Source organism: Sinohyriopsis cumingii, chromosome 2 (assembly GCF_028554795.1).
Source record: "Sinohyriopsis cumingii isolate HCF-2022 chromosome 2, ASM2855479v2, whole genome shotgun sequence".
In the NCBI taxonomy this organism is placed as follows: domain Eukaryota; kingdom Metazoa; phylum Mollusca; class Bivalvia; order Unionida; family Unionidae; genus Sinohyriopsis; species Sinohyriopsis cumingii.
Genome location: NC_142962.1, coordinates 51,518,646 through 51,531,170, shown reverse-complemented (window position 1 = coordinate 51,531,170; position 12,525 = coordinate 51,518,646). Strand labels below are relative to the sequence as shown.

The 12,525-nt window shown below is 33.6% G+C and overlaps 1 protein-coding gene across 1 annotated transcript; it reads left to right on the top strand.

The window, feature by feature from the left end:
* Positions 1-1,111: 1,111 nt before the first annotated feature.
* Positions 1,112-12,525, top strand: LOC149804842 (MAD2L1-binding protein-like). Its single transcript, XM_089945205.1, has 2 exons — positions 1,112-1,343; positions 9,901-12,525. Exons 1-2 carry the CDS (start codon positions 1,146-1,148, stop codon positions 10,705-10,707), a joined length of 1,005 nt encoding a protein of 334 aa, XP_089801331.1. The 5' UTR covers positions 1,112-1,145; the 3' UTR covers positions 10,708-12,525.

The window sequence follows — 12,525 nt, the reverse complement described above, 5'->3', positions numbered from 1 at the left end:
AGTAGGCCCTATCTAACTAGCCTGAGCGCTTTCGACTCTTTAATGACTCTTTTTCAAAGGCAAGTACAAAACATAGACAAGACAAATAAATAAAAGAGAAAAATGGTTATGTTTGCGAAACTTTACATGACTGTTTCTATATGAATGAAACCTTTTAACTTTATTATTTGTCAGCTAGTTTATTTCAGCTTTTTGCCGATGCTAGAAAATAGTTGTATTGACCTAGAAATTGATGAGCCATAACTAATTGTTATTAGCCATATGATTTGTATTCTTTATATATATGTATGTATGTATGTATGTATGTATGTATGTATGTATGTATGTATGTATGTATGTATGTATGTATGTATGCATGTATGTAAGGTTAGATGATAGTCCATACTTTGAGAATTGTTTAAACTGATCTTAAAATACACGTGTGTGTATGTGTGTTGACTGAAATAAATTCATGGAATAACAGTAATTATAAAATACGTGTGTGTATGTGTGTTGACTGAAATAAATACATGGAATAACAGTAATTATAAGATACGTGTGTGTGCGTGTTGACTGAAATAAATACATGGAATAACGGTAATTATAAGATAGACACATTAAGCAATAATGATCAAGTAGCAAACAGTGCTTTTTTAATAAAAAAAATTATATCTGATATATTGAACGATTGCTGACAAGAATTTGTCATCCAATGTCTTTGAATATTACTTACATAGTTCATTCTTTTGTTACTCCATTCTGCCATTAATTTAAAAAAACTGCTCTGACTGAAAATGAGTGACAGTGAGTTAACAACTCAAGATTTGCTGAATTGTGTTGGCTCTAATTGCAGTTAACACTTCCTGTCTATTGAGTGAGTTGAACGATAATTAATGACATGCATTGTGCGGTGGATTTTTTCCAACCTATTGCTGGTAAATGACACTCTTATCAAAAGATTCAGGAAGAAGGTAATTAGATCTCAATGTTTTGTATATGTATTAATCCCGTGCCAACAAGTAATCCTATTTGAGTGCGAATCTGATTTGTTGGTAGATAGAGATTCGGTTCCGATTCGGTGATTTTGAGATAGTATTTAGTCGTTCCGATACTTTTTACGGTTAATTTGAAATCAATCGAGAACCAAACTATAATCTTGTTGGAACATGGCGAACACAACGGTGCGAAAGGAGGATAAATGCATATTCAACTTCTGTTTTGATGGTGGTTTAATGACTAATATCAGAGCGGCTCTCATTAAAGAGCTCATAAAGTATATACTTTACGAAAGGCAGCAAATACCCATGCCATATGAAAGCGTCAAACAAGAACTTCAACAGATGGAAAATAACGTAGAGAACCAGGTAAGTGAATGTAATCCGTTTTCGAGGAAGATGTCCCTTTTATTTTAATGAATGTTTTTTACAGTTAATTACTTTCGCGTAACTTTAAATTTACAGCATTTAACATCCAACAGCTATGTATACATTTTGAGCACGAGAATTTTGTCATTAGAGTAAGGTTGCAAAGTTCATGATAGGTTCTAAATGTGTGTACGGGAACACGTAGTACTAATATTAGTACCACTCCCTAGTCCTACAAAGTAAGACACATCACCCTATATTTTTGTTCCGGTGGGTGATAGCACTAAAACAAAACCAACATGTGCTATGTCTTAAATTGTTGGACTGTACCCCTCCCTACAGTACTGCGTGGACAGGTTACTAATATGTGCCTATATACAGCTGGGTATGTGCTTTTAAGCATTTTATCAACAAGTTTGAAAGTGTTCCATACATATACTGAAAAAATTAAATAGTCCACTTATTTAATACCAGAATTGATGAATTTCATTTGTAGAAATACATTTAAATAAGCATTTACCTTCATCTGTAGTCTACATTGTAAGACATTGACCTTTATATTTGGGAGTTGAAGTCTATAGTCCGATAAATAAACCCCCTCAATCTGTGTTGATGCTGATGGATGATGTGTGGGTCTGATGTGACCTGTTCATTAAAATTTGCGATTTTGCTGCATGCAAATCATTTCAGAACAAAGCTGTGTACACCTTAGACACAAGCATGTAATTGGTAACAGCCATATCAAGCGTGAAATTCAAAATGACCACAGGATAGATTGATGTACTATTCCAGGTGGATTTACAATTTATGAAACATGATTTACTCCAGAAATATTGTGTACATGTCATCAAAAGAACCCTTTAGCCGACGGTTGCTGCACAGCCACGAGACATACTGTTAAGTGTTTAAAATGTACATCGATGTGTGCAGCCAGATTTGGATACAGATAATTCAGCTTTTAATGATTGGGTGATATCAACTCCTCCCCCAAAAATCAACATAATCATGGGTAAAGGGCTGATTTATCGGCCAAGAGGTCTTACTGCCTAAATAATGGTGCTGTATAGTATGCTGTGATGTAGACTAACGAATGATAATTATCTTAAATGAAATGAAGCTGTCCAAATGCTTCACTATTAATATACTTTTGTTCATTTAAAGAAACATACTTCAGCTTAATCTGAATTTGTCATTCCGGATTCTATTGCATTCAAGCCAGCTGAAATGTAGGCCAACTGAACTTGAAAATGTATCCATTTGCTTGTTTGAGAATTTGAATTTATTACAAAAAAAGACATCTGAGTAAGTAAAGTCTAACTAGAACATTATGGGCTTCCAAGTGTTTGAGATATTCCTGAAAATGTGACTTCTTGTTCCAGTGTTCAATATTGGTACATGATACACAGTGCATTTATTGAGGTAGTGAGATCTTGACCCTCAAAACATATATGTCATGGTCGATATCTTATATTGTAGGACTACCTTTATCCAATATTTTGTTGCAATAATTTACTATGTTAGTTAAATTAATAACTACTTTAATTTTCAGCCTCATTTATTGTGTGTGTGCCATATAAGGATATTGAATCCTTATTTAGAAATGTAAACAGATCACAGTAAAATTGCATGCATTGAAAAATGTATTGCAGAATATCCAAATATGGTTTATTATGCCTTGTTTGGAAAAAGAATTTTTGCAATAATCTCATTTTATCATTCATGGTGGTACAAAATATGGTTAGCATAAATATACCTATGTCATTTCCCAGATAAAGGCTTAAAAACTTTTTGTCTTTGACAGCGGTTTATTTGCTTCATTGCTATAAATAGTATAACTTCATAGTCTCTACAACATCATTGCTAGGTAGCAGAGTAATAAAGTAACATCAATCAGGGATCATCCTAGGCTTCGCCAGTGTCGCAAATTGCGATTTGTTTTCCTTATTGGCGACAAAAATATCCCATCTGGCGATTTTTTGGCGACATACTTTTTGGTTATTTAATTTGTACATTCAATCAATGATTTGGACTGGATAAATTAAAAGGCAGAACAAAAGGAAGCCACAAACTTGACTAAGCAATGCATTGGAATCAATCTGTTACACAAACGATCCTTTATTCTTATTGACAATCCCATCTTTACAGTGCATTGTTACATCATAATCTGCTTATGCTGACATTTGGGCTGAGTACTGTATGCTGCGATACAGTCAATCATGCTACCGCACTGTACCTACAACTGACCGACTTCAGAAGACGCGAATAGAACAGATACAATTAATTGTATGGCTAATCCTTCTGGGTTTTTTTTATACATATACCAATACAATAGTTTTGCTGAACCTTCATAGAAAACTGATAAGCTTTGAAGTACCGACTACTATGTATAAATACAAAGCAAATGGAAAAAATCTAAATCACAATTACATCTGTCGCCAGTGCGGCATTTTGCTCATTGATCTTTTCCTTTTGCCATCAGTCCTGATTTTCGACTGCAGAGACTCCAGAACAAGAAATAGCAAAAAAGAACAGTTTTGCATAATTATTAATAATTATTTATTTCTCAAAATACAGGAGTGAAAGAATCCCTAAATTGGGTGTGAATTTTTGCTTATATATACGATCCAATATTGCCAGGTGTAGACTCGTGTAAGTTTCATTCGTGGGAATGGAGATCCTATTTTTCTTGTCAAGAAAATTTATACAGCATTCAGTGATCATTCTTGGGATTTAGGAAGCAATTCGCTACAAGCTTTATGAAGCTAGCCATGGGGGGGGGCTGCTTAGAGACTACTGGTGTCACCTGTCAGCACTGAGGACTGTGAACGTGGATTCAGTAAGATGAACCTCATAAAAACTGACATCAGAAATAAGCTCTGCATCTCATCTCTTGAGAATTTAATGAGAATCAGCATGTACAGATGTGAAAAATTAGACTTTGAAACTGCATTCAACAAGTGGGCAGCCCTAAAATCGCGACGGATCTTCATGTAACACTTTGTAACATTTTGTTAATGCTTGTTGTAATTAAAGTATTAACTAATCCATCTTTTGTAATTTTCATTGCCTGTTACATTAATAGACTAAATTAACACTTGGAAAAATGTACACTACTTTTTTTGGCGACACTTTTTGAAAATTGGCGACAAAATATTGAGGTTGGCGATTTTTTTGGCGACAGCTTTTTAAAAGCCAGGACCATCCCTGATCAGTGATCCCTTTTAATTGAACTGATTCAGAATGCAACATTTCACTTGACTTGCAAACTTTAACTAGGCATACAGCTGACATTTACTTATAATTATGGCATTAGCAATGGGCATAGTATACCATTCTCGACTTGTGTGTCTTTGATTTGCTGTACATCTTTTCCTTTTCATTATGGCAGGATTCATTTTGTCAAACATGCTTCAGTTGTATATATCTGACAATTTAGGAGGGAAAATCCATCCTTCATTTATTGTGATAAATATGTCAGGATGAAAACCAATGATGCAGCAAGATATAATGCCTTCAGATGCACATACAGTACTTGGTTTAGGTTCTGTGATGAATAAGAACCATGCAGTGACTTACAAAACTTAAAATGATAATGATTAATAATAATAATAATAACAATAACTGCTACTTCAATATGAACTTGAATATATAAGATTTAGACATAGGATACTGCAGTAATGGTAGTGATTTTTTAAGGGAATGCTGAAAAGTACTGTTTCTGTTTTTATTTTTTGGAAACTGATTATAGACGAAAACAGCACTAATGCAAATCAAAGGTCCAAAATAGACAAGTGGTAGAACAAGTGAAGATGGATTTAACCTGGATCATTTAATTATCATTGACAATTGTTGTGATACACAATTATTATGTACTTTTTCCTTTTTCTTTCTAACCTCTTGAAAGTGAGGGACTTACTTTATACCAGGGATTCTCAGAAATAGTGTAATCAGGATGAGTGATGAGTCCATGATTCCTCATTCTGAAGCTCGGTTGACAACCTGGTGAAATAGTTTCAGAATACATCAGACTGAATAAAAAACCAATTGTACTATTGTATTTTGGGCATATTTCTAGATTTAATTCATAGAGCAATAGTTTAAAAGGTCTGGACTGTTTTTGTTTTTCCTTGGCTGTGTTAAGGTACTCTTGTATTTGATATTTCAAAGTTTTCTTTCATTGTTCATGTACAGGATAACACATTAAGTATAATCAAGTTTCATTCCACTGTATTCTTTGAATCATTTTCAAAATTCTATTAACTCTCTTGCATTGTAAACTAGAATTTTCCTTGCAGTATTTTCATTCATAGTTTGTATGTAGGGTGACGTTAAATTTAAGCAATTCTTAATGCCTACCCTTTTTGTCTGGCCAAATCACCTGATTTAGAAATCTCTCAATGTGGCTAGATCTCACTGACTAGGGATGAGAGACAGCATCTGGCATCATTACTCAATATTCAGCTAGGTAACTCACATCTATGGAATACCATTTACCCCATGGTCCAGCAATTGGTTACGAGAATTTAGAACACAGGAAAGATCCGACAAAAAAGCTGCTAATATACATAAACATATGCAACATATTTAAGAATCAAAACAAGTATCTCAGGCTCCTCATTTAAGGAGGAACATTATTACAGTATATATACCTTGGCGAAACAATTCCTTCGGTAGTTTGCCTCTTACGGCATTCTGAAGGGAACATCAGGCCTGTTCTACCAGTAAAGGTTCTTATTAACTTAAAATTCAAAATTTTCTTCATAGCTATAAAATTATGTCTTACAGTGTATTAATCATCATCATTATCATTCATGAAGATCACAAAATTACCGTATATACTCTTTTATGGGTTGACTCAAGCTGCAAACAACAAAAGATCCTGATCTGCTGTAGCATAATGTGCCTGTAGAGCATGTTCTGTATTGTTTGTTCTTCTGATTACTCCCATGAAACTGCACCAACCTAGATCTGCTGGTGCACTGTGCGATGACAGATCTGGGTCTGTGCAGGTTGTAGTTGAATTTGACTTATAAGTGAGTATATATGGTAGACTAGTTATCTGTCACTGATGGCTAAATAAGGCACATTATTTAAACCTTTAATAACAGTTACATGATATACAGTATAATACAGTGCAAAGGAAACCATTCTTTTTTACCTGAGAAAAAACATTGATGGAAACTGATACATACTGAATCCTAAATAATTCATTCTATTACCGTTGAAGGATTCAGTAAATACAATTAATATACACAAATTCTGATTATGTTCCATTCTGCCTCCAATTCATATGGAATTCAAATACACCAGGAAAGCATTCTAAATCAAATATCCATGACAACAAATCACAAAGGAATTTTATTCTGATTAAGGTTCGGTACTTTTTCATTTTTAAATTTATGAAATGGCTGATATATATTTTCTTACAAAAAACATTTCATGGTCATTTGCTTGGTATAGATATCCATCCCAAAGTTGACCTTAACTTTTTCCCATCCTAGCAAAATAAAGCCATTTTAGTGTGTGTAGAACATTTAAGCAGTTGTCATACATTACTTTTGTGTTTTAGATAGAATATAGGAACATGGAAACACAGTTATTAAAATCATTTATAAAAAAGTTAATACAACCAAGTTTGCTAATGAAATCAGTCTTTGTATTATAAAAAGTCTGGAACTATAAAATATAATTTCAAGAGATGAGCATGTGACTTAAAAAAAATGTTTTCATAACTAGTTGTGTAGTTATTTTAAAATTTTGATTGACTTCCATTGAAACATATTTTTTATCTGTAACCTAGAGAAAAGCAGAATACTTTCCAGAATTAAGAGACTGATCATCATTGTCAGCTTAATGGTAGGCTAGGATTTTCTTTTGAGATGGGTTATTATTTTTCTTTTGCCTCACAATAATTTATGTTTTCTACTAATATAATTGATATAATATGTTCTTTTATTTTATAAATTGAGCAAGGACATTGATTTCAGACAGAGCAAGAATTTTTTTATTAAAAAAATACCACCCACCCCTTTCAATCCAATGAATGATAAGCTTTCATTAATTAGGATCGGCAAAGTGTGAATAGGTACTACATAATGCACAAAGTTTGTTCTGATATTCTGGTTTTTATTATATTTGGAAAATAATTAGAACAGTTTTTTAATTGGTCTAAAAATATAGGCATTTATAGTTATTTTGGGTCAATGTACATTATGGATAGTGTTATTAGATGTTTTATATTACGTTTTTTTTCAATACATGTATGTACAGTAAGGTCATTTATCTAACCAATCAAATCAAGAGAAAGTGCTGTATCTTGAGCATACTAAGAAAGAACATAAGGTCATGAATATAAGTACATGTACTTATCATATGGGATAAAATCTCAGCACACGGTATAAAAACACAAGGCAAGAGGTTCTGCACCCTAATACAGTATTGATCTAATTAGGCAGACATGATCATAAATGATTACAAAGAGTTGGTGTTCTGATTTTAAAAAAGTCAAAACTTCAAAAAAAGAAGTAAAATTGTATCAGTACTGGAATGTTGTGCTTTTTTTATATAAAACATTAAGCCTTTACAAGTTTCTGAACTTTCTCCATTGTGGCATCCTTTTAAAACCCCAGTTTGATCCTTGTACCATCTATACTATTCTTGCTTTTAAGTTGACTTAAGCTGTAAAATGCCATTGCATACTGCACCAGCAGATCTGGGTCTGTGCAGATTTCGTCAGTACGCAAACAACATAGACCCTGATCTGGTGTATTGTGCAATTGCAGAGCTGGGTCCACCATTTTATTGTTTGCAGTTTAACTCATTAGTGATTATGTACATTATGTGGTGGTGTATGATTCAATATATAGAATATATACATAAAAAAAAAGAAAAAATTAAGTATGTGGAACTATGTGAATACAGCAAAACAATGTGGAACTATGTGAATACAGCAAAACAATCAACTTAATTGTACAGACAGTTTTCTGAGATATGCCTAAATAAGTGACTAATACTTACCCTTACCAGCAGGCAGGAAATGACATCATGGAGAAGTCAGGCATATCATGTTATGGGATGCTCTGTAACATGATTTCTAATATTAAGACTGAAAATGATGTTATTTGAAGTGTGTACAAATAAGACTGCATATCATTGGTCCTGTAAAATGTTGTTATTTGAAGTGTGTACAAATAAGACTGCATATCATTGGTCCTATAAAATGTTGTTATTTGAAGTGTGTACAAATAAGACTGCATGTCATTGGTCCTATAAAATGATGTTATTTGAAGTGTGTACAATAAGACTGCTTATCATTGGTCCTATAAAATGTTGACTGGTACTTTATTTTAATTCTGATATGATTGGAAACATAAATGAAAAGGATTTTAAAAAAACATTAAAGAGAAACTGTAGATGTAAAGAAGCCTTTGCTCACTACCCCATTCCCAATAATTATAAGTGAAAATTTAGAAAGGGGAAGTAAAGGCTTGCAAAAAGAGGGACAGTCATTTATAATCAAGAATGACTGCATACTTTAAACATAACACTTTGGTCATCAACAGTCCATGTCTGACATTGCCATCATAAGCAGACTGGCAGACTAAGCAGTGAGGATCTTTTATAGCCCTAAATGCACATATAAAGGTGATACAAAGTAGCACAGACAGCCTCTGGCAATTTAGCACTTCAAAACAGCAAAATATGTATGCAGAAATTCGATTCTCCCTCCTCCCATTGCACAGCATACACTTTTGTAACAACAACCCCAGACATACACATGTGCATCACCACACTGACACCCCAGACAGTGGCCTAGTGGTTAGAGCGTCCATTTTGGAAGTGGGAGGTTGTGGGTTCAAACCCTGGCAGAGTCATACCAAAGACTTACCCCTGCTGAGTCATACCAAAGACTTACATAAATGGTACTAACAACTGCCTCGCTTGGCGCTCAGCATTAAGAGGTTAGTGTTAGGACTGCGTGAGATATCATGCTACATGTCTGCGGCATGATGCCCCAGTACCAGACATCACTATAAACTGCCACACTGCAGACATTGTAGCGATATGACTGAAAAATTGTTAAGGCAACATTAAAAATCCTAATCACCCCCCCCCCACCCCCAACCCACCCCCCAAACAATATCAGTCATTTGAATTTTGAAAGATGAAGTTCAATACATTAATTAAAAACAATTTTGAAAGATGAAGTTCAATACATTCATTAAAAACAAGGAGTGTTTAGGTATTAATGCTATGTAACAAGACTTAGCCAGAGTGATTTTTAATGCTTGAAAATGAAAGTGGTGAAGTATTAATATCAACTATAAAACATTGCTTGAATTTTACACAAAATTATCACCAGTGCTTCTCCAAGGTAAATGTCAAAATGCTTAGTAAAACAGTGCAGAACTTACATACTTATTTCACTCACTCATTCTCCTTACACAGATGTATGCTTTTGGCTAGTAATTTATTGACATCCAGTAACATTTGAAACACACATATATTCCCATTTTATGCATATATATACTGAATTTTCCAAATTTACTCTCTTCAGGATCCAGGTAGTAAAAAGAAGAGACTGTACAACAAGCTGGAAATGAAGAAAGCAGAGGAGGTCATAAATAATTTAGATGAAATATGTACACAGTTAGGTAATGCCTTTGATACATGCCCAGAGATCAAGTCAGTGTTGATACTCATTGGTGCCACAACAGTTAGCCCCAAGGAAATATACATGATTTCATTACCTCCCCTGAATCCAGAGGCTAATAATGTGCCATACCAATCATGTGTTAAGACATTATTCAGACAGTTGATTGCAGATGATGTCTTTGCATGTTCTAAAGAAATATCACCAACTAATGTCACAGTCCTGCTTCATGCCTCAAGGGATAGTGGAATTAAGTGGTTTTTACCAAAATCCACGTTTAAAGTTCCTCAGCGCGGAATGCAGTACCATTTGAATTTGACATGTTTGTATGATGACCCAGTTAATTATAATCATAATTTGTCAAAAGATTTGGAAGAAGTGGAAATTTCAGGAATTGAGCCATTGGACAAATCATACATGGCGACATCCACAGAAGAACTTTTTGAAAGTTTTGATCTTGTGATCCAGAAGCCATCCAGTGAAAGTAGTACCATTAGTCGTTCATCATTTGTACAGATGATGTATGCCTCCCAGTCACTGTCAAATCATTGCCAGGAGGAAAGCAATGATGTTGCAATGCATGATATGGTGAGAGATGATGGCATTCCCTCAGCAAGCAGTGACGACTTCATTTGGTTCCAGTCTCCTCTTGTTATAAAGGGTTACAAGGACAAGAGTTCAAGACATTTGGAGGATGATATCTTCCTGTGAAAAAGACATTCTTGAATCTAATCCTGTCCATATAATTGAATTTGCAGATGCATATTTATTCACTCATATTTATATTTGCATAATTTTTGTAAAGCATGTCATTTATTCTTAACAGAAATAATATATGTATAGGCAGCTTTAAAGCCTTTTAATTTACGTAAATCTCTCAAAACATAATCTTTGATCTCTGTCTTAATGTTCAAAAGTTTTCTTTCCATTAAATTTTTAGTATAATGGAAAAATTAACAAACTTTATTGGTTTTGCCCATTTGGAATGAGATTTTGATTTTAGAAGTAGCTTAAAAAAATTGCTGTAATATTGCTATGATGTCTGCAGTGTATAGTGATGTCTAGCAATGCTGCGCACCATGTAAGGCAGCTGCAAGCACCATTTTTATAAGTCAGCTAGGGCCAGCAGTAAAACGACTAATATTAAAGAAGCTTGACCAATTTTTCCAAGAGCATTCTAATTCAGTGCCTGAACACTGTTGTGATTGTGGGTTTTATTTGACGTATAGAGAAGTAACGATGACACATACATTTGCAGCCAGCTTTGGCACAAGACTTTAAACCAGCTTTTTGATACAGATGTCTGGATTTTTAAAACTGTGCCAAACAACAGATCGATCCCTTATCAAGTTTTCCAGTTTTTGATGGAAGGTATATTGCTCAATGAATGTAAGACATTTTATTTATCGGAAATGTTGTGAGGTGTGCAAGATTTATGAGAAGGTATTCTTTGTTGATAATTTAATCTAACTCTGCTTGGTTAGTGTATAACACCTATAGTTTAATTTATTCAGTTACTTGTTACTCTTGCTTAGTATTCATGTAATAGTGTGTAATGAAAGAGCATATTTACTGTAAGCAATGTACTTTAACACCCAAAATTATTATGTGTTAATAACATTTTTGTTTTACTGCACATGTGATATTTTGTTTACTAATCTGTATAAATGTTGTGTATTGAGGACTAGATTCTAGTTTTATTAGGCTGTTTTTGAAGGAGGCAGTAATTTTCTGAATGATTATGCACATGGTATGGTAGTAAAAAAGTGAAGTACACATTATATGATAGTGAGGAAGTGAAGTAAACATGATATGGAAGTATAAAAGTAAAGTAAACATGATATGGTTGTATAAAAGTTTATTTGATAAAGTGGATCCAGGAAGACTTGATTAAATCAGCAACATTAGTTTTGGTAGATGATCAAAACAAATTAACTTTTGTTGAGGTAATGAATTCATTTATATAGTGACATGAAATATTCTTTGTAAAAATTCTGTTCCTTCAAGTATTTTGAGATAAAAATTGTGTATAATTTGAAGAGATTGGTTGTTGCATCATTCATACTTGTTTTGTGCTACAATACCAAGAGAAAGTTCTGATTGCTATTTACACTCTCTTTGCAATGATGCAATTGTTATGAACTGAGCCTTTGTACTTCATTACTAAAACTCGCCTATATTCGACATCTGAGATACAAGACTGTCTTTGTGAATTCATTTACGAGTTTTTATGATTGTATGAATGAAGCTTTTGTCAATGTTTTTGATATGTACAGTTGGTGAAAATGAATTTTTGGGAGCCAGTATTGAATAAGTAAATTATTTTATGATTGTGACCTTAATTGGTTCTTTATTATGCTCTCATTGTTGATAAATCCTGGTGAAATATAAACATGATGCACTGTATTTCACTGAGTAGGGGATTTTGTAATCTGCTCAACATGGGCATGTTGAAGGTTTGCATCAATTGCTGCGGAGAAAAAGTCACCGCACAGTTGTTAATTGTAATAAAGTATACTGTCTTTAGTA

Excerpts from the sequence above, each read along its gene's own strand:
- LOC149804842 (XM_089945205.1), top strand. The coding sequence starts at position 1,146 with ATGGCGAACACAACGGTGCGAAAGGAGGATAAATGCATATTCAACTTC. Across the intron at positions 1,344-9,900 it reads AAAATAACGTAGAGAACCAG|GATCCAGGTAGTAAAAAGAA; the intron begins GTAAGTGAATGT and ends TACTCTCTTCAG.